This window comes from Mastomys coucha, unplaced genomic scaffold (assembly GCF_008632895.1).
Source record: "Mastomys coucha isolate ucsf_1 unplaced genomic scaffold, UCSF_Mcou_1 pScaffold9, whole genome shotgun sequence".
NCBI classification, from domain to species: Eukaryota; Metazoa; Chordata; class Mammalia; order Rodentia; family Muridae; genus Mastomys; species Mastomys coucha.
The window spans coordinates 47,880,607-47,902,844 of NW_022196915.1; the positions used below are offsets into that span (position 1 = coordinate 47,880,607).

Below are 22,238 nucleotides of genomic sequence, written 5' to 3' on the forward strand. Positions count from 1 at the left end.
CACTCTGTAGACCAGGCTGGCCTCCAACTCAGAAATCTGCCTGGCTCTGTCTCCCAAGTGCTGGGATTAAAGGCATGCACCACCACTGCCCGGCTAGTGAAGGCCTTTTCAAACGACCCACAGTTATATTGTGTGGGATGTGGAGAGCTGTAGCTTGCAAAATGGAAAACTATAGAATCATCAAGTCCCAAAAGTTCATACACGTGCAGGAAAATCTTTAGCAAGCTGAAAGCAAGTTTGTCATGTTGGTCCTCTCTGACCAGTCAAATCCTCTCTCCAGCCCCTCCCCTTCTTTCTTTCATTGAGACAGGGTTTCAGACTACTAGGCTCAAACAATCCTGCTGCCTCAGCCTCCTGAGTGGCTGAAACCACAGACATGGGTCACCAATACCCAGACTGTTTTCTTCTTGCTCTTCCAGTTTCCTCTCAGCATTACACTTCTTTCTGTTTTAGTTTGGGGTTAGGGCTGGATCCAGGGTTTCAGACACACTAGGACAGCACTTCACCACTACAACCAAGGCCTTGTAATAAAGCCAGTTTTGAAGGAAATTCATCAGTAAAGCATAATGTAGCAGACCAGTCTGACTATTAACTTCTAAGGATTTGCTGTGGGTCAAGCTGGTCGAAGATCCCTTAACCCTCAGGAGAAATTGGGGTCCCGGTAATCAGGTGGGCAAGGAGTTGTCGAGAATGACACACAGACGCGGACAAAAGGGAGTGTTGAATCTGAGTGTATTTTCCCAAAATGGGCATCAGGCTTAAATGGTCATTACAGAAGGCAAAAGGAAGTTAGATTATACACCAGTCAAAGTACATCAAGGTCATCTGAAACACAATGGTTCTATAGAAAAGTATATATACATGTAAATTGACAAGATCTTGGCAGTGGTCTCATCTATATTCAGGCTAATCTTAGAAGCCAGACGTAAACAGTTTCCATTCTAATCTATTGTATAAGTCAGTCCTTAGTAAATGCCCACTATGCTAATCTTCTGAGCTAGCAGAGATATGCCCCAAGGGTCCCATTCTTGCTAACTTTACCTAGAACAATACAATAATCTAATTCCTGGGAGTGACTCAGCTGCGATTCTAATGTGGTCTGCCATACGTGACTGTAATGAGGATTCTAGTTGAACTTGCCCTGGGATAACTAACTCCCATTCTGTAAACTTCAATGCCCGACCTCCTTCACTATCTCCCTAACAATGCTGGAGGCAATTAGTCTGAATGGGTACCATTCTTTATGAAATTCCAAGCCAAGGTTCGGTTCAGCATAGACTAGGGTATTGGAACATTAGTGAAGATCAGAGAGCAATGTCTAATTTTGCTTAGCTATTAGTAAATCATTCCTTGGGGACACCTCTACACAGAAAGAAAGTACTCAAGACCTTCCATTGACTATCACAAAGACAAATCTGGGCCACTTCCGAGTTAGGAATGCCAAAAGGGATTCCAGGAGACTATCTTCCTTGAAGCTTTTCGCCCCGTGGACTGCTGTCACGCAGACTCAACTGGAGTATATATGGCAAGGATTAACCAAGGGATATATATGATTGTTTCTTAAAGGGGAAGCAGAAGATTCTGGGAAATGGATTAAATCTGGGGTCTGCAGAGATGTTCAGGTGAGATGCACAGTCTCCATGTAAGAGTGAGTGGAAGACACTAGTGCCCTCTTCCACCTATGCCTGGTAGGCCTAGTTCTTCAGCGCATTTAAAGTTAGGGAAGTACAGCAGTTAACATGCTTATTTGAGGTTTTGCCCAATTATTCTCTTTATAAATTATCTCTCATTATAGACAAATTGGAGTCTTTATAAAATGCCCAAATCAGGCCCATGAATTTTAATAATTTTGCCTTTGTTTTTGAAACTATGTTCCACACTGTAGCACAGGCTGACCCCCAGACTTCTGGAGATACTCTTGTCTGCTTCCAGAGAGCTGAGACTACAGACGTGTGCCACTATACCACAGTTATAAGTTATAAGAAAAACATAGGGTTATTTTTCAAGCCTTGTAGTCATGGCTCTCTAGAGGAAAAGAATCAACAGGGAAAATCAATCAGGAAATCTGCTCATCTATCATCTATCCCAATTAAATAACTTTGTAAATCAGCTAGTGTTAAAATAGTGAGGTCCCTGAGGCTGGGTGCCTTGGCAGATCCAACCTGGTACTGAAAACCTTTGGGATTCCTAGAGAGCCACTGGTGCTTAGTCAATGACAGAGACTAGAACTGATGATTCTGGTATTGGTGAGGAATCAGCAAGAGTAGTAGGGTCAATCACCCAGCACACACGGAAGGCCAAGCCAGAAGGCCAGTGACCTTCTCTGTGCCAGGAAGTGATGCCCATAGTTAGAAACGGCTCTCCACCATGATTTTTTGAGGTAAGGTGTGATAGTTTGTATATGCTTGGTCCAGGGAGTGGCACTATTTGGAGGTGTAGCCTTGTTGGAGTAGGTGTGTCACTGTGGGTGTGGGCTTAAGACCCTCATCCTAACTGCCTGGAAGCCAGTCTTCCATTAGCAGCCTTCAAATGAAGATGTAGAACTCTCAGCTCCTCTTGCACAATGCCTGCCTAGATGGCTGTTCCCACCATGATGATAATGGATTGAACTTCTGAACCTGTAAGCCAGCTCTAATTAAATGTTGTCCTTATAAGAGTTGCCTTGGTCATGGTGTCTGTTCACAGCAGTAAAACCCTAAGACATAGGGTCTCTCGCTAAACCCAATGCTCACCAATTCCACCAGTCTGGCTACTCAGCAAATCCTCTTGTTTCTGTCTTTCCACCCCTCGGACTACAAAGCATACTGCCATGGCTGGTTTTTTACATGGTTGCTGGGGACCAGGACTTCACGACAGACACTACCAACTGAGCCACCTCCTTGGCCCAGTTTAGACTCCTGAATGATGGGACTGTGGTAGAGGAGCATTTTGAAGGGATTGTTCCACACTGATACTAAGAAGCCAGCAGAGTAGTACCAAACTTCCAAAAGGAAACAAAAGGCTAAATTACAATGTATCAAATGGCAATGTATCAAATGAAAAATGTACCCTAAAAACACAGGTCCCTCAGCTCTCTGCTGTCCTCTGTCAGGGATCTAAAAGGTCAAGACACCAAGTCACTTTTGTGAAAAACCAGAGCTCCCCACACTTGGCAGTGGGATGTCTCTGTCCTCGGATACCAGTAGGAGCCTGAGCCCCCACTTCCCTTCCATTGAACACTTACTAATCAGCAATCACCCACCAGGGAGAAGAGCCCAGCTGCTCGGGGCACTGCAGCCTGTCCTGTGTGCTGCAGAACAGCCCAGGTTATACCATGAAACCCTTTCTCTCTCTCTCTCTCTCTTCCTTCCTTCCTTCCTTCCTTTTTCTTTCTTTCTTTCTTTCTTTCTTTCTTTCTTTCTTTCTTTTCTTCCTCTCTTTCTCTCTTTCTTCCTCTCTTTCTCTTTAGATTTATTTATTTATTTTATGTTTATGAGTATACTGTAGTTGTACAGATGGTTGTGAACCATCATGTGGTTGCTGGGAATTGAACTCAGGACCTCTGCTCGCTCCAGTCCCTCTCACCCTGGCCCTGCTCACTCCAGTCCCAAGATTTATTTATTTATTATATGTAAATTCACTGTAGCTGTCTTCAGACACACCAGAAAAGGGCATCAGATCTCATTACAGATGGTTGTGAGCCACCATGTAGTTGCTGGGATCTGAACTCAGGACCTTCAGAAGAGCAGTCAGTGCTCTTACCTGCTGAGCTATCTCTCCAGCCCATGAGACCCTTTCTTAAAAGACAAGTTAGAAGATCAAATCAGCTTTTCTAATTTCACTATGACACATGTAGTGCGAAGTGTGCAAACCACAGGACTGTCACGCTATGATCAGCACTCAAGTGGAGAGGATTGTTTCAGCACCACAGACGCTCCTAGTGGCTCTCCCCAAAGGCAGCTCCACCTGCATTCCAAACACCACTCAGCAGTTCAATCTGAGCATTTACTGTAGTAGCCCCAAGGTGGGTCCTCCTGGATTTTCAGATTAGGATGTGCACTGTGCAGCCCATGTAACACACACATATACAACAGCCGGGAAACAGCATTTCCAGTCAGGGATACTCAGCTTGCGTGTTTGTGAAATTTACAGACATAAAGTCATATAGCCTGCATTCTCGCCGCATGGTCGGTCCTCCTTCTGTGATGTTATTAGTAGCAGGTTCATTTTGTTTTAATTCAGCATTCATGTGAACATTTGTTTCTTAATATTTGTGGCGAAAAATAACTGCCATTTCTAGTTTACCTATCAGACACCCTGTGATAGTGTACCTATTAGACATTTCTAGCATACCTATCAGACACTGTGATAGTGTACCTATCAGACATTTCTAGCATACCTATCAGACACTCTGTGATAGTGTACCTATCAGACATGTCTGTATCTGGAGGCGAACTCTCTCAGTTACAAGGGATGACTTCCAAACCACAGGGTGGACTCTGCCAAGGGAGGTGTGGTCTGACCAATGACCACCACTGGAGCCACTCCCACCTTAGTCTCTCTTCGGGCTGCCCCCTCCCCAAGTGGCCCCCAAACCAGGGAAGCTCATGGAATCTTTCTGTTGTGTGGAAGCTTTCTGTCGTGTGATAAACAAGGTAGCAATTTAGGAGGCAAGGTTTATTTTGGTTCATGGTTTATGTGGTTTCAGATCACAGTGGCTTGGCCCTGCTGCTATGGACAGACCTGTGGCCGCACAGGACGTCACACATGGTAGGCTCAGTGACACAGCGGAGCTGTCCACTCAGCCAGGCCAGGGCCTTTAGTGATCCCAGCACTTTTGAGGATTATTGTCTCACACTTGAGGCCAGCCTGGGCTATAGTTTGTTCCAGACCAACCTGGGCTACTGAGTAAGACTGTCTCAAAAAACTTTTTTTAAAAAAGCTATTTACTTCATGGCAGCCGAACAAAGGGGCAGAGCTTGCCCTTCAAGAGCATATCTCAGTGTGTCATCTTCCTCACAGGCCCCATCTAAGGCTGCCTCCACTCCCCTCAGCAACACCCGCTGATGAGCAACACATTCAAGATCCAAACTTAGGACTGCAGCTTGGGCATACACCTGCAATCTCAGCACCTGGAAGGTAGAGGCAGGAGGATTGTGGGTAGCAACTATGGGGCGCTTGCCTAGGATACAGGAGACACTGGCTTTCATACATTTAACAAAATGACTAAGAAGAAAAAGTGATGAAGGGGAGGAGAGAGTCAAACTAGACCAGCAGCCAGACTGGCAAGAAAGCAGGGCACAGAGGGAGCCCAGCTCCAGTGCCCACTACCATGAAGTAGGCATTGATCCAGGTGTGGTTGCTCTCCCGAGCAGAAGGGTGTGTTAAGTAGTATTGTAAGTGCCCTCTCCCACCTGTAAGAGAACCACGGCAGTCGCTTCCTGGAACCAGGGTTTGAAACCCAGCATGGGCCTGCCCCATCATGGGACAGGGCAGACAACAAGCTCGTGCTCCACTCCTTAGCCACCCGGACTGTTAGGGCACAAACTGCACTGTATGAAGCCTTCTGGAATTTACTTTATAGTTGTATTATTAAGATTTACCACATTTGTGGTTTTTGTGTGTTGCCATATTTCCACCCACTGCCTCTGACACTTTCTCTCTCCTTTCTTTGTTCCTTTCTTCCTTCCTGACATTGCAATGTCACCCAGATGGGCCTCAAACCCGACCTGCCTCAGCTTCCCAAGTACACGTGGATGCCACAACTCCAGATTACCACTATTGTTTTCTGTTGGGCACACAAATTTGAAGCAATATGACTATAAAACAGAATCAATTCCTTTTACTTCTAGGTTTACATCACTAACCCCATGGGACCACTGAGAAAAATAAAAGCTGAAGCAAAAAGGTTTTGGACTTTGGGTTTTTATTTTTTAGTAAAAATTTATACTACTCCTTACAGTACCCTGTGATACTCACTTATTAACATGGCATAACGATTCTGCTAGCTATGATTGAGCGTCTAATTAAATATGATCTTGTGACAAGTGAAAACTTACTCACCACCCCCTAGTTGTGTAAGGGAACAACTCAGGGCCGTGTCAATGCTAGGCAAGCACTACCGAACCACACCCCAAGCTCTCCCTTCATAGTATCATTTAATCAAAGAACCAAAGCAAACAGACGAGCTTGCCACCTCCCAACCCATCTGTAATGGCTGCTTCAAAACACGGTGAACAGGAAGCACGGATCGGAATGTCTGGTCAATTCTGACATCAGAATGGATCACTCTGAGAATTTACTCATGCTTCTTCGCTAACTTGGCCTCTTGGTAATCTCTCTTCTTCAGTTCTACCCATGACTGCCACAGCAGCAGGCCTGGGATCAGAACCCACACGCCATTAAAAAACACCAAATAGACCCAAAGGTAGAGCCAGCTGCTGGTGTTGAGACTGGGGCTTCCAACAAGCCACTCGGGGAAGAAGGTCATCCAGCAGCCATAGAGCTCACACACGCACAAGGCAATCTGTACGAAGTGCCTGCGGAGAGAAGACACAGAGTGAAACAGGCACCGCTTGGCACTCTGAATTACAGCATCTTTTCTTTAGAGCAGTCCCAATGGTCTCTACAACAGAAGTGTGTGGGCTCCAGTGTGGTACTTTGATGGGCTACGTCAGTCTGGATAGTGAAGACGCTATCTTCCCCTGGGGAAGCAGCACTGCCCTATCCCTGCACGGTTCTCACGAGGGCCTAGTGAGGTCACCTTGGACCCTCAAAGAGACCTGGGTATGAATCTTGTCACCAGTCAGCTTCACCTGTTGCAAAAGGTGACAACAATCCCTCCTCAAAGGTAACGTGGAGGGTAAATGAAATATGCCGATAAAGGGTCTTCATTTCCTGTGCCTGACTCAGTCAACCGATGTTTGAGACGACACACATGTAAATTTGTAATGTGTCTGCAATGGAAGTCATGGGGCCAAAATAATGTTAAGGGAACCGGGAAAAATTAATTGTTCCTGCTAATCATCTGAAAAGTGGGGGAGAAAAGGCCTTGAGAGCTGGGAGCACTCTTTCCTACCTGCGATTTCATGACAAAGCTTTACATCTTGTCTTAAGTCTTATGTAAAGCTTTCTGGTGGACAAATGGCCTTGCAACTGCATCCAACTGTCACATGGGCAGCTAATGTCCCCCTTCTTGATGGACGGGAGCAGACTTACCTGTAATATTTCTCCTTGACTATGGCGTAGATGAGGACCAATGCCAGAAACCCATCCAGGACAACAGTCAGGATCTCCACAGACACAATGGTCGGATCAGAATACAACCATCTTGTGTCAGCCTTGCCATATTCTTTCCCTGGAGACAGAATGCCCACGCTTAGTCTCTCAACTGGCAGACGTTTCTTGTTAAGTTTTTAGGCAGTGTGCAGGCTACATCATGACAGTTTCAGACAAGCATATGAGTGTGCTCTGTCCACGCTCACCACACCACTGCCCTCTCTGGTCCCTTTCTGATGAGTGTGCTCTGTCGACACTCACCGCCCCACTGCCTTCTCTGGTCCCTTTCTGCAGCTCTCTTTCCTCTTCTAAGCAGCAACGCTCTGCTTTCCTGCAGTCTATAGCTTTTCATCTAGATTTACAGAGATGTAGTATTTGCCCATTTATTGATTGGATGATTTGATTCTGATGCTTGAGTTCTTTATAGATTCTAGTTATTGATCTGCTATGGGTGGTAAAGATTATCTACCTTTCCTTCTGTGCTCTCCTCATTCTCTTACAGTAGAAATATTTGAACTTCCACACAATCCCATTTGCCAGTTCTCACTATTATTTCCTGTGTTACTGGATGTCTGTTCAGAAAACCCTTGCCCATGTCTTTCCCTTGAGGTGTTTTCCCTACAATGCTCTCTAGCAATTGAGTTAAGTTTCAGGACTTAAGTAAGGTTCTAGATCCATTTGGAGTTGGTTTTTATACAAGGCACTCAGTATCCTGGAATGAAGTTATAGGTGACTGTGAACTGCCCAGTCTGATTGCTGGGAACTGAACTCAGGTCCTCTGTAAGAGGAGCAAGTGCTAACCATGAGCCATCCCTCCAACCCCTAAGTATTTTGTTAATTTTCATGGAATGCTTCATGAATTTGCATGTGATCCTTGAACAGTGACCAGGCTACTAATCTCTGTATGGTTCCTATTTTAGTGTATGTGCTGCCAAAGCGAGCACCTGATTAATTTTTAAATGGTCAAAGTCGTACAAGCTGATCTCAGACTCAAATGTTGAGAGTAAAAGAGTGGATGTCTCTACCCCTCTCCCTTCAAGCATGCCAGCATATCACATTGAGAAGGTGTAACTGGTTAGAAATGAGCTCTGATGTCTGACCATCAGAGCAGTAGGAAGCTCTCATCTCATCGTGACCAGAGACAGGATGCCTCGAGACTAATGACTCAGGTCTCACAAGAAAGACTATCTTGAGGGAAAGGCCACTCAGGTCAAGAGTCTCCATGTAAGGCCACACACACTATTAGATTTTGGCAAGCCATCTCCCATGTTCAGAAATAACTGTAGTAACTGGAAAGCAAGGCAGTGTTGCAAAGAAAAAAAAATCCCTAAACACAAATATATAAACAAGAGGTAAAATAAACCAATCGAGGTATCCAAAAAAACCAAGAAAATCATTTACATAAAATGTCAATGCTTTAGGAGAAAGGAGATTAGTGAATGCATTAAAAACAGAAACCCCAAACCACCATCTCTATTCATTCTTTTTAATGATTATTTATTTTATGTGTCTGGGTGTTTTGGCCTGCATGTATGTTTGTGTACCCTGTGCATGCCTGGTGCCTGGTGGCAGCCAGAAGATGGCAAGGATCCCACAGGACTGGATTATAGATGGTTGTGAACCACCATGTGGGTGCTAAGAATTGAGCCAGATCCTCTGGAAGAGCAGCCAGTACCCTTAAATCACTGAGGTATGGTCCAGCCCCTTATCTAACAAGTATTTTTTGAACCTATGGAGGCTGTCTCTGCTGGGCCTTGAGAATGTAGCCACGAGGCCATAAGGTCTGTCTAAAAGAGGCTCACACTAGGAAGGGCAAAAGTGCTGCTTAGTTAAAAAATGAGACCCAGGAAGATGCCCTGATGATTCTTCACCCTCTTCGCCCCACTGTCAGGAAGGTGCCTGACTCTGTGCCACTGTGGCATCCACCCCAGCTCACGAAGGAGACCACTGCTCTGAGCAGGGACCTATGTGGGCTGCAGCTGGGAAGATAGGAAAGCCCATGGCCGTACTAGTGGGCTTGGTAGGAACAGAGTGGAGTGAGGTTGATCCCCTAAGAGAATGTGGTGGACTCATCAGACAACTCTATGGCCCAGTCCACAGGAGCAAGCACAGTGCCTGGTCTCCCTAATCAAGAGGGCTGATGGCTAGTAACTCTTCTCTGTGCAAATGCTGGGCTGCCCTCCAGGTTTACTGCATGTCAAGGCATATAAGTTTTACATTTGCTTATTGTTTTTACTGCCACTGTTGTGGTTTAATCTGGGGGACCAAACCTACTGGTTTCTGCATGCTAGGCAAGCACTCACCCGGCGAGCTGGCGCGAGCTATACCAGCCCTTTGTGTTTTTTGAGATAGTGTTATTATGTAGCCCAGCCTGACCTTCAACTAGCAATCCTCCTGGCCTTACCCTCCCAAGTACTGTGATTAGAGGTGTGTGCCAGCAGGCTTGCTGACAAAATACTGAATACCGAGTCGAGTTCAGCCTTACATCACAGGGTAAAGAATGGGTGCTCCAGAGCAGAACAGATGCAAAGGTCCCAGGTCAGGAACCAGAATGTCTGGAACTAGAGGTGAGTGGGAAAAGCTGAAGAGTGTGTAGAGAAGGCAGATGGATGGCCGGAGGCCCCGTTGTCCAGACCTGGTTATGTGAATCTCTGGTATGACCTTTGCTGCTAAACTCTTACCTACTGCCCATCTTGCTACACCTCAACAATCAAGGGTTAAAAAGCATGATAACCCAGCACTTGGGAGGCAGAGACAGGCAGATTTCTGAGTTTGAGGCCAGCCTAGTCTACAGAGTGAGTTTCAGGACAGCCAGGTCTATACAGAGAAACCCTGTCTCGAAAAACCAAAAAAAAAAAAAAGCATAACATGATCACTTCCATTTATTTTGTGACTCACAACTGCAGGAGGCAGAGGTTCAGGAGGCAAGACCATAGCAGAAGGAGGCTTCCAAGCCACTGCTGCCTACCATGGTCTGCTATCCAGGAGGGAAGACGGTGCCCCACAGCCTGAAGCCAAGGCCTGGACATAGCCAGCCTCTGCAGAAGCAGGTGCTCTTGAGCATTTGCTTTCATAATAAAGGGCAGGTCACTTAAAGGCAGTGACATAAGAAGGCCCTGTCATTCATCTTTTCATGAACTCGGGCCACACCCGGGTTGTTCCCTTCCGGTGATGTTCAAAGCAGGGTAACCAGAGAGGAAGCAGCAGCATGACTTCTGACAAAGGGGACCATAGCGTACACACGAGGGAGCAGCAGCATGACTTCTGACAAAGGGGACCATAGCGTACACACGAGGGAGCAGCAGCATGACTTCTGACAAAGGGGACCATAGTGTACACACGAGGAGGGTAGTGGCTCAGGCCGGGTCCTCGAGCCTCAATACTTTTCAGCCAACCTGAAGCCAAGTTTAATACAGATATTTCCCCTACAAGCTTTGGAGCTATGGTAGCAAGACTCTGGCCAAAGGGGCTCAGATCCCTGCCTGCCCACAGCACAGGACTGGAGGGACCAAAGATGACACATTTTGTCTTTGGAAGTAATGACTGAACTGAGACAGTTCGATTCTTTTTTTTTTTTAATTTATTTATTTTATGTATATGGGTACACTGTTACTATCTTCGGACACACCAGAAGAGGGCATCAGATTCCATTACAGGTGGTTGTGAGCCACCATGTGGTTGCTGGAAATTGAACTTAGGACCTCTGGAAGAGCAGTTAGTGCTCTTAACCACTGAGCCATCTCTCCAGCCTGACAGTTCGATTCCTTAGACATTTTCTAACTGATAGTGAATAAGAGTATCCACACAGACCTTTGGTGTGAGCATGTGATTTCAGGGCATGATAAAAATACAACAGGAGCAGTCTTCCTGCTGTTGCTGTCAGGGGCCACAGCCAAGCACAGGACCCTGGCCTGAGGTGGTGGTGGTAGGAGGCCCACCACCATTTGCTGTGACTTCATGGAGGGTGGCAGAGGAAGTGGCAACGAATCCACCAGCGGGTTAGCTGGCTTCTTCGGAGTGGGAGGAGTGGGTTACTGGAACAAGTCCTACTGACTGGAATGAACCCCCTGTCTCTTTATTTAAATGTGGATCTATGCTATCTATCATTCAGGATACAGATGAATTTATTTTGCCAACTGGAGCTAATAAAACCCGAGGCAGATTTGAACTAGATTTCTTTCCCATTGGAGGATGTTGCATGACAGGGGCTGCATTTGGGACAATGAACGGTCTTCGTTTAAGGATTGAAGGAAACCCAGAGCATGGCCTGGTCTAAACCAAGAAATGTACAGATTTTGAATATGGTGGCTCGGCAAGGGGCACTTCAGGCTAATACTCTAGGTTCCCTGGCTTTGCTCCATAGTGCTTTTGGTGTTATCATTGAGAAAACATGGGGTGCAGAAGATGACCTCAACACAGTAGCAGCTGGAACTATGATGGGAATGCTGTATAAATGTACAGGTGGTCTTCGAGGAATAGCACGTAGTGGCCTGGCAGACTAACACTCACCAGTCTCTACTCACTGTATAACAACTGGGAACACATGAAAGGTTCCCTGCTCCAACAGTCACTCTGAAGACTTTTGCCACCTCAGGAATGGGGGAAACTTCATAGTCATCCAGACCAATTAATAAGTCAGTCTGGAGTTGCTTTCTCTCTTGTACCTACAATTACTTTGAACAGTTGAAGACTGCTTTGCTGTGACAAAGATCATGGATGGTTAGCTGGACTGCACTGCTTGCCCTCAGTGAGTGGAAGCCAAATCCTTTGGTGGCTCTGAGTATGTGTTCTCCTCTCCTTCAGAGATGACCTTGCACCTCCTACCTCCAAACAGGAAAACCACTTACTCTCCAAATTCAAGCCGTACTTTTATTACCATGTTAATTCATTTAAAAACCTAAAACTTAAATGTTGCCCTGTTTTCCAAATAAAGGGTGAAAATAGAAAAAAAAATGCAACAGGGCTGGGTAACATGGCAAAGGAATGCAGTACATGCTTAACAACACAGCAATCAGGAACACAGTACATGCTTAACAACACAGCAATCAGGAACACAGTACATGCTTAACAACACAAGCAAGATCCTAGCTCCATCCTCAGTACTAAAAGATAAGATAATATAATAAAATCACAAATTAGGACTGGCGAGATGGCTCAGCTGGTAAGGGCGCCTGTCACCAAGCCTGGCAACCTGAGTCTGATTCCAGGGGACTACACGTTGGAAGGGGAGAACCAACTCCCCAAACCTGTCCTCTGTCCTTCACAGGCATGCACACACACACAGAATAAATAAATAAAAATTAAAGTCATAAAATAAATAAAATAAGAACATAAAACACACACCCACATATACTTGTATATACCACACACTAGATATTCAATAAATAAATCAAGATAAAAATAAAAGCAGAGTAAAATAATAAAATAAGGAAAAAGAAAGACACACAGCACACAAGGGACAATTGCAGATGCCAAACCTGAGGACAAGTAACAGAGATGCTGGCGCCTGGCTCACTGACTTCTCTGTGTTGGTATAGAGCATACTGGGAAGTCAATATCAGTTGAATAAATGTTGGTCGATTTACATCGAGTGTTAAGAAAATGGGGAAACTACTTGATAGCTCTACAGGGCAGGAGGACTTTGGAGAATTATCTAGAAGAAGACAGGTATAAACATACAGTCAAAAGTAAATTGTGGGCTGGAGAAACGGCTCAGCAGTTAAGAGTATACATACTTTTCTCAGACTCGAGCTCAGCTACCAGAGTCCACATTGGACAGCTTACAACTACCTGTTAACTCCAACACCAGCAGAGCTGACACCCTCATCTGGCCATTGAGGACACTGCCTACATGCACAAACCCACACTGAATAAGAATAAATTTCTTTTTCTTTCTTTCTTCCTTCCTTCCTTCCTTCCTTCCTTCCTTCCTTCCTTCCTTCCTTCCTTTCTTTCTTTCTTTCTTTCTTTCTTTCTTTCTTTTTTTTTTTTTGAGACAGGATTTCTCTGTGTAGCCCCGGCTGACCTGGAACTCGGAAGTCCACCTGCCTCTGCCTCCCAAGTGCTGAGAATTAAAGGCGTGTACCACCACTACCCAGTCAAGAATATATTTCTTAAAAGTAAATTTATATAAACAATATATAAATGAAGCACCCAGCTTAAACACTGCAGGCCTTTCGATGTTCTTCCTTTGTTTTACAGTGTTGCACTGGGGCTCACACATGCCGGGCAAGTACTTCACCATTGAGCCACACCCAGCTGTATACTCACTGTTTAATATATAGTTTTGCTGAGATGTAATACACATGGCATACAATCCCAATTTTAGAACATTCACAGATTTGAATAGCCACAATCTAAGCAGGAACATTTCAAAAGAGAAAGCCACACCCACCAGCAGTCATCCGCTGTCCCACTCATCCCCACTCTTATCCCTAGTCCCAAGCAACCACTAATTTGTTATCTGTCTCTAAAGATTCACCTCTTCTGGACAGGACGTGTAAATGGGATCACACAATATGCGATGTAGACATTTAGCTAATTGACAGCCATTCTTGCCATTAATCTCCTCAGACATTTCAAATGCAAATGTTTTTAATTACTTACATAAAGATGCAATCAAGCCTTGGGAATCTGCTACATTTCCTACTATAGACAAGTAGACAAAGGCGCCTTCCTAGAGAGAAGAAAAGGAGACAGGCTCCGTTTAGCCTCTCCACCACAGGGTGGCACAGCAGACACAGCAATGCATGCCAGTAGCCCTCCTCCCCTCTGTAAGGCCACATTTTGGTCGGCGGCCTGGAAGACCACATCATCTCTGGAGACTGCCCAGATTGGGAAGGGAACGTGGCCAAACCTTATAATAAATGTACTTTTTAATGACTGGCATTATAAAATCAGAGGTATGTTCTTATGTAGAAAAAAACAAGTCAAAATTTTACACAGAGTGCTTGGCTATTGTACAGGGAAAAAAAAAAATCAGTTCTAGGTTGTTCTAAAAATCTTAAATCTTGGAGAAGAATCTCCTAGCAGTTTATTCTTTTAACCTTAAAAATAAAATGCATGTGGCCAGCAAATGTCTATGGCAGAGTTGAGGCCCCTTTCCTATGCTGCTTAAGGGCAAATTTAGGGAGGCCTTAAATGCATACAGGCTTTCTTTTGACGTTTAGATCAACATGTCTGCTGGTATCTTAGGACTCCCTCGTCATGGAAGCGTTTCTTTGCCCAAGTTTCCAGAAACCAAACAGCTAGAACGCACTGGTATATCTGATGGGATGCTGGTTCCCTTGACTAATTCTTATTACAGAATTCTTTTCCTCACAAGACGTTTAAGCTTCTCTTCTACCCTCTTCGGTACCATGTTTCATCACTTCTGGAGGTACCTACTTCTTCACACTGTTCACTCTGTACCACTACTCATGTACACCCCATCTCGGTTCTCCCAGCAGTAAATCCAGGCTTATTCTATTTCATACAACAAGGAAGCTCTTCTTGTGCAGAAGCCTCACTTATTTTTTTTTCCTATATAAGAACATGTCTCTGATTTTTTTAATGCCAGTTGTTGAAAAAAAATAATTTATTAGACACAGGTATAGCATTCTTCCATTAATTAACCAAATGTGTGACTTCAGTAATGGACTGAAAGCGTCTGCGCACCCATCCATCTGTGTTGTGTAGGCTCCTCCTAAGAGCACAAGAGTCCCCCACTTCCCACACTCTCCTTCCAGCTTCCAATGGCCAACTTCTGTCCATTTTGCTTGCTGACATGGATGGCAATGCAGACAGATTGCATTCTCATCCTGGTGCTGTAAGCATGTTTGCCTTCTCTGTTTTCTGTCAATGGATTCTAATACCAGAAGAGTCTCTCAAGAGCTATTCCTACTGTGCAGGTAGCAGTCATTCACTGCAGTAGACTACCATGGTTTTTCTTTACTAATCCGGTGACTTACCTGGTGGAAGGTCCTTCCCTCCTTGAGTGGCTGAGATCATGCTGCACTAGTTTGCTTTGTACGGGGGCCAGGACTTGCTACTGAGAGGCTTCTGTTCACCCCACAGTGACCGTCTTTCTCTGACTTTCACTTTCTATCTCTTGCATGTCATTCAGCTCTTTTTCCATTCTAATGTCTGTTAACGTGGGCTTGGAAGGAAGCTGGTTTATGGTTTTTTTCTTGGCATTCTTTCTGGGTCACCTAATTAGTAAGTGTGCTTTGTCCAAGTCCACCCAAAATGCATTTTCACGGGAGGTTTAGGCCAGGCATGGTGGTAAATACTTGTACACAAGTTCAATGCCAGTGTGAGCTATACTGTGAATTACAGGCCAGACACCACTCACTACACACACACACACACATACACACACACATATACATATGTACGTACGTAAATCTGAGAGGCCTATGATTAGTGGGCAAGCTGAGTGAGGTAGTCACTGTATTAGGACAGTGGTTCTCAGCCTGTGAGGCATGACTCTTTTGTGGGGTCAGATAAGCCTTTGGGCTCCCCTAGGATACATGAGATCTTATCGTGAATAACTGAAGATTAGCGGACTACATCAACACCTACACCCAAGTTGTGATAATACACTGTCATCTCTAGAAGTTGCCACTGAGGCCAAGGAAAATACCCGAGGTGGCGGCCTCTGCCAGCAATTTCTCTACTTGCTAGGTAACATCTGTTGTTTTTACTGCTGCTGCTGCTCCAGAATAGTCATTTTGTGGGTGTGAAGTGGTATCTTGTGGATTCTGACTCGTGATTCCTTAATGACTGGGAATGCTGCGTCCGTCTGCAATGTGCTGCTTGACCATCTGGACACCTTCTTCACTGAGATGTCTATCCTTCGCCCATCTTTGAATCATTTCAACTTTTTGTTAAGAATGTAAAAGTTTTAAAAATACACATATCATTGCTTGGTACTTAGCTTCCTGTTCCTATGACAAAATAAGCTGGGCACTGTATAGAGGAGGTTGATTTAGCTCACAATCAGTTGCGAAGGTCCAAGAGCACCACTTGGCTCTGGTACAGCCTTCTGGCTACAGCTCAGCCCAGCACACTTGGCTTTCTGGTGGGAGTGGGCATGAAGTGGGGAGATCACACGGTGAGGTCGGAAGCCAGAGTGAGGTAGGAGCCAGGGTGCTCATTTAAAGCAACTATTCTCGGCAGGGACTAGTTTACACCCGAGAGCATTAGAGCCTTTCTAAGCAGTGGTCGTGTCACTGAATGTCTTGAAACTGAATAGCAAGGCTAAGGACTGGCAACCCTTCCATGCAGCCACACACCTGGTTCCCAACCCGTTAGCCAGCTTTTCATTATCACAGCAGAACATCTGAGAAGGGCTAATTTCAGAGGAAAAAAAGTTCTTCACCTCAGCACTTCAGTGGTTGAGAGTCTAGAAGGTTTGGCCTCTGGTGAATGGAGACCGGTGGAGGGCATGTGGAGAGAGGATCGCATCTCAAACCAGGCCTGGTCTTTTTACAGCAATGCTCTTGTGTGAGCTGCCAAGGAAGGGGTCCTGTGAAGGATACCTTATTCCACAATGACCCAAGAACTTCTCATTCCTTGTTACCTCTTCCAGACGGTATCTCTGGAAGGTTCTGTGACTTCAGCCTAGCCTGCTCTGACTATGAAAGAACCTGGGAGTAACACAAATGACTAGACCCAGGCCCCACTGCAGAGGCTATACTAATACACACATACCCTCCCCAACCACAAACTCAGCAAGACACAGGGGGCAGAATCTGGTCACTGAATGAGACCAGCAACCCTGGTTCTAAAGATTCCTGGGGGATCCTGCACCAAGGGTGCTCTAACCATACAGGAACTACAACAAAAACCATCTAGTGTTATATTCTAATGACCAACACTGTCTGCAAAAGGAAACCCACAGGGTTCCTGACATGAATTCACTTTGTGTTAATGAACTGTTCAGGTTTTTTTGTTTTGTTTTTGTTTTTGTTTGTTTGTTTTTTAGTTTTAAGTTATTTTAGGTTCTGAAGCATGAAGTTTACATGGTCATTTTCATAACCAACAACGACAGCTACTAGCTTCAGAAGTCTTTCACCATAACATATAGTCCATACCTACCATAACAGATTAACATCCAGAGTATATGAAAAATTAAAAAAAAAAAATAACCAAAAGATTAGCCACAATTTTAACACCAAAAGAACAAGTCAATGAATGAATCAGGAAGTGGGCAAATGATATGAACATTTCTCAAAGAAAAGTACAAAAGGCCATAAGCATGTGAAGAAATCTCTAAAACATTTAGCAATCAGGAATAAATAGGTCCAAACTGCACTGAGATTCTATATTACATCAGCTGGGATAGCTAGCTGTGGTGGTTTGAATATGTTTGGCCAAGGGAGCGGCACTATTAGGAGTGTGGCTTTGTTAGAGTTGGTGTGACCTTGTTGGAGTGTCACTTGGGGATGGGCTTTGAGACCTTCCTCCTAGCTGCCTGAAATACAGTTTCCTCCTGCCTGCCTTCTGAACAAGATGTAGAACTCTCAGCTCCTCCAGTGCCATACCTGACTAGACACTGCCGTATTTCCTGCCATGATGATAATGGACTGAACCTCTGAACCCGTAAGCCTGCCCCAATTAAATGTTGTCCTTACAAGAGTTGCCTTGGTTGTGGTGTCTGTTCACAGCAGTAAGACCCTGACTAAGACACTAGCATACTAAAAATAAGGCCTGGAGAGATGGTCAGTGGTTAAGGACACTAGCTGCTCTTCCAGAGGTCCTGAGTTCAATTCCCAGCAACCACGTGGTGGCTCACAACCAACAGTAATGGGATCTGATGCCCTCTTCTGGTGTGTCTGAAGACAGCTACGCTGTACTCATATAAATAAAATAAATAAATCTTAAAAGAAAAGAATTTTTAAAAAAGTAACAAAAGGTTGTAGAAATCAAGATATTTAGCCTGAAAAGTGGGATATTTCCTATTGCAAGGTGAACAGGAGTGAACTGATTGATTCTATCTAACTGAGCAGCTAGCGAAGTCTCTTTACAAACAACCATGTACCGTGCTTGGCAGAGGACGTTAATAAAGTCCCATCTCGCTCTTCTCTTCAGGTATTCCAGACTTTTAGGTTATAACAATGTATTCTATAGATTTGTAGAAAATTTTGCCCAGCAAAGCAACTATGTTCTGGGATTAAATAACAAACAGGAAAGGATACGTGGACTTATTTCAACCCTTAAAGAGACATTTAGCAGGAAAAAAATGGCTTTACAGAAATTTTTTTAAAAAAACATAACGAATGGCCGGGTGGTGGTGGCGCATGCCTTTAATCCCAGCACTTGAGAGGCAGAGGCAGGCAGATTTCTGAGTTCGAGGCCAGCCTGGTCTATAGAGCGAGTTCCAGCACAGCCAGGGCTCTACAGAGAAACCCTGTCTCGAAAAACAAACAAACAAACAAACAAACAAACAAAAACATACAAATGAGGTTAATTTGTATGTAAACGTATCTTGGAGTTTTAGCTTTAACAGTATTTGGATGAAGACTCAGAAAACAATGGAGCACTGAGAACTGAGTGGAGATTGAGGTGGGGTGAGAGTAGAGACCCTCATGTGACCATACATGACGTGACTATATGTGACAAGCATTAGTTCTTCATGATCCCACCAATGCCTCTGCCTAATCAGATCGGGTTTGCCCTGCCATGGCCACAGCCTGCACCACTATTTTCAGGAGGCCCAGCTGCTGCCGCCCCTCCCCCAGGCCTTACTAACATAATGTAAGTCCACTCTCTACTGACATGACCACTCTACTTTGATGTAGTCTTTCCCAGCCTCAACAGACAGATGTCAGTTGACATTAACCAGTAGATAGTGAGTCAGTCAGCTTAGTGTTGGATTTAGGACGGGAGAACATCTGTCCTGTTGAGCCGATCCTCATTTCTGCTGAGTCAGCTGTTCTTCCGTTAAGGACTAGAGAGAAGCCTGGGAGCTTGCAGTGACAGACATGGAGCTTATGGCTCTGATGCAGGAACAGAATGCAAAGGGCAGAGGGGAGTGGGTGAGGGATGCAGACAGAGGGAACTGCAGTCTTTGAGGCTGGGGAAGTGCCAGGTACCCTACGTCTGCAGTAAGAACCCTGGAGCTGGGACTCACCTGGGAGCATGTGCAAGTACAGAATGTCAGTCAATCCCAGGGTGATTTATGTGCATGGTCAAGTTTGAAAAACACTACTTGAAACCACTGGGATTTAATCCTTATAACCACTTGTGGTTGTTTAGAGGCAGGGTTTGGATTTGTCACTGGAGCGAGCCTCCATCTCAAAATCCTCCTGTCTCAGTCCCACACTAAGCCTTCCCTCCTGGGTTTATTTATTTACAGCAACCCTCTGAGGAGAGCAGCTAGTTCCAGGTTTTATGGATGTGCCAGTTAGCTTCAGCTGTCTCCATGACAAAGCCAGTAGTGAAGGCGTTTCAACTGAGGAACTGCCCAGATCAGATTGGCCTGTGGCCATGACTCTAAGAGACTGTCTGGATTGATGATCTGGGAGAGCCAAGTTTACTGCAGGAGGCACCATCCTGCCAGACAGGTGAAGAGATGTATTAGAAAGCTAGCCCGCGATGCGCCGGCGTGTGAGCTAGCAAAGCAGCCTTCCACATGGTTGCTACCTGGAGTTCCTGCCTGACTTCCCTCCAGGATGGGCTGTGGCCTGGCGGTAGAAGGTGAAATAAGCCCTTTCTTCCCCTTCTGCTTTTGGTTAGAGTACAACAGCAACAGAAAGCAAGCTAGGTCAAAGGATAAGGGGACCGAGAACAGGAGTTCCCATCCTCCCTTATCTTCCTCATTACAGGAAGGGTTTGCTGTGGGAGGGTCCTACCTGTGGCTTCCTAGTGGGCAGAGGGTAGCAGGGATTCACATATACATCTGGTGTACCCACACTTCATATTCTTCATTTCACCCCCACGCTCCAGAGCCTGCCTACTCAAATGGTGAAAGAATGGTTAGTAACTAACCCTGAATTTGTTTCTTTCTTTCTTTCTTTCATTCATTCATTCATTCATTCATTCATTTGTTCATCCATTCAAGACAGGGTCTCACTATGTAGTCCTGGCTGTCCTGTAACTCACTCTGTAGACCGGGCTGGCCTTGAACTCTCAGAGATGCACCTGCCTCTGCTGCCTTTCAAGTGCTGGGTCAAGAGGTGTGTGCCACCACACCCAGCCGACCCCAGTGTTTGAAGAGAACCTGCAGCAGGTAGGAGTGGGGAAGGGTGGCAAGAAGAACGGCAGCCAGCAATGTGAGTTTGAAACTAACCTGGGCTACACAGTAGGTCTACAGAGCCAGACACCACGTCTAAAAGCAAAACCACAGGGACTCCATTGTGCTTGCCTTGTGGCTTAACTTACTGGTTGATTGATTTCTGGTGCGAGGCTGTGTTTCCTAGGAATGTCTCAAGCTACACCTATAAAGTCTCACCAACATGACTGCCTAAACATGAGCTGAATAAAATACGACAACAAGGGCATGCTGCCTTGAATGAGGGAAAGTCCGTAAGGCCTCAATCCTACGCAAAATGCAGGCAACTAAGGACTGCTGAGAGGGGGAGAAATCCTCTTCCCCGGGGACGAGCACACCAATTCATTACCTAATACCGAACGGTCAGCCCTAAAACCATACAAACACAGATTTAGTCATGTGTATATGTGTATAGATAATGCATGTAGCAACTGTTAACACAAAAAGAGATCATGAATTTGAAAGGGAGTAAAGAGGGATATAACAGATGGCTTCCTGGGAAGAAAGAGAAGACGGAGAATCATAACCTCAAAAACAAAAGGAATAATTTAAAAAGTGGTTATTATTATTTTATCTTTTATGTGCATGGTATTTTGCCCACATCTCTGTCCTTATATACAGAATGGCCAAAAAAGGGCATCAGGTCCTTTGAAACTGGAGTTAAAAATGGTTGTGAGCTGCCAGGCGGGAGCTTGGAATCAAACCTGGGTCTTTGCAAGAGCAACAAGTGCTCTTAACTGCTGCACCATCTTTCTTGCCTGTTTGTTGTTGCAGAGATGGGCTTTTATGTAGCCTAGCGTGGCCTCAAACTTGCTATGGAGCTGAGGGTGTCCTTGAACCCCTGATTCTCCTGCTTCTGCCCTCCGAGTTCTGAGACCACAGACATCACCACACCCAGCAGAATAAGCAGCATTTCTGAAGAATTCAAATTCCTTTTATATATAAAAAAAGGCTGAATATGGGGTATGTGCATTTAGTTCCAGCACTTGGTGGCAGAGGCAGGCAGATCCTGATGATTTCAAGGCCAGCCTGCTCTACATAGCAAGTACTAGGTCAGCCAGGACTACATAGTGAGACCCTGTCTCAAATTTTTAAAAAAGAAAAGATTTTATGTCAATGTCAGCAAAAACATTTAAATGAATATCCAGCTCAGGGGTCGGAGGGAGCCGTCCGTGCAGACGCCCTCTGCTGTGTGGGTTTCACGGCAGCCAGGGTGAAAACAGAAACATCCATGGTGTTTCTGCTGTCAGGAGAAAGTGTAAGTTATTTTGGAGGGAGAAACTAAGATTCTCTTGGCATCTGAAGTGCCTTTCAGATATTTGTACACATAAAAGGACAGCATTCTGACACGCAGCCGCAGACAACCATCGCTCTCGCTAGGTGGCACGGTTCATGATGTTAGAAACAACTGAATTCTAGTCAGCCAAAGGGCTGACAATCTAGATAACCCAAATGGACAGAATCACTGAGTGCTCGCCTTGAGGCTGGCAACTGAGCAGCTGGGCTCTACAGCCAAAGCCTCGCACACACTCATTTACTAGACCCTCGTGTATCAAATGAGACGAAGGTGGCAGTGCCAGGAAACTGTGTGGAAGAGGGAGGCCAGAGAGACTGAATTAAAAGGCAGCCTAGGAAGCCAATGGTTTATCAGTGGGTAAAGAGAGACATTCTAGGCCGGAGAGTCAGAGATTAACATCAGCACAAGGTGAGAGACGGCTGGTGTTGG

At 45.2% G+C, this 22,238-nt stretch overlaps 1 protein-coding gene, 1 non-coding gene and 1 pseudogene across 2 annotated transcripts in view; 1 reads left to right on the plus strand and 2 right to left on the minus strand.

Moving 5' to 3' along the window:
* Positions 1-5,888: 5,888 nt before the first annotated feature.
* Positions 5,889-22,238, minus strand: part of Ebpl (EBP like) — a 22,651-nt gene continuing 6,301 nt past the window's right edge. The window contains exons 2-4 of the mRNA XM_031361934.1: positions 13,864-13,933; positions 7,198-7,336; positions 5,889-6,518 (exon numbers count right to left, since the gene is read on the minus strand). Of these exons, the coding sequence (XP_031217794.1) occupies positions 6,278-6,518; positions 7,198-7,336; positions 13,864-13,933 (450 nt within the window). The 3' untranslated portion in view covers positions 5,889-6,277. The remainder of the gene's footprint in view (positions 6,519-7,197; positions 7,337-13,863; positions 13,934-22,238) is intronic.
* On the minus strand, positions 8,095-8,201 carry LOC116085466. Its single transcript, XR_004116572.1, has one exon. It is a non-coding gene; the product is annotated as a U6 spliceosomal RNA (small nuclear RNA).
* On the plus strand, positions 11,215-12,458 carry LOC116084758 (annotated as a pseudogene).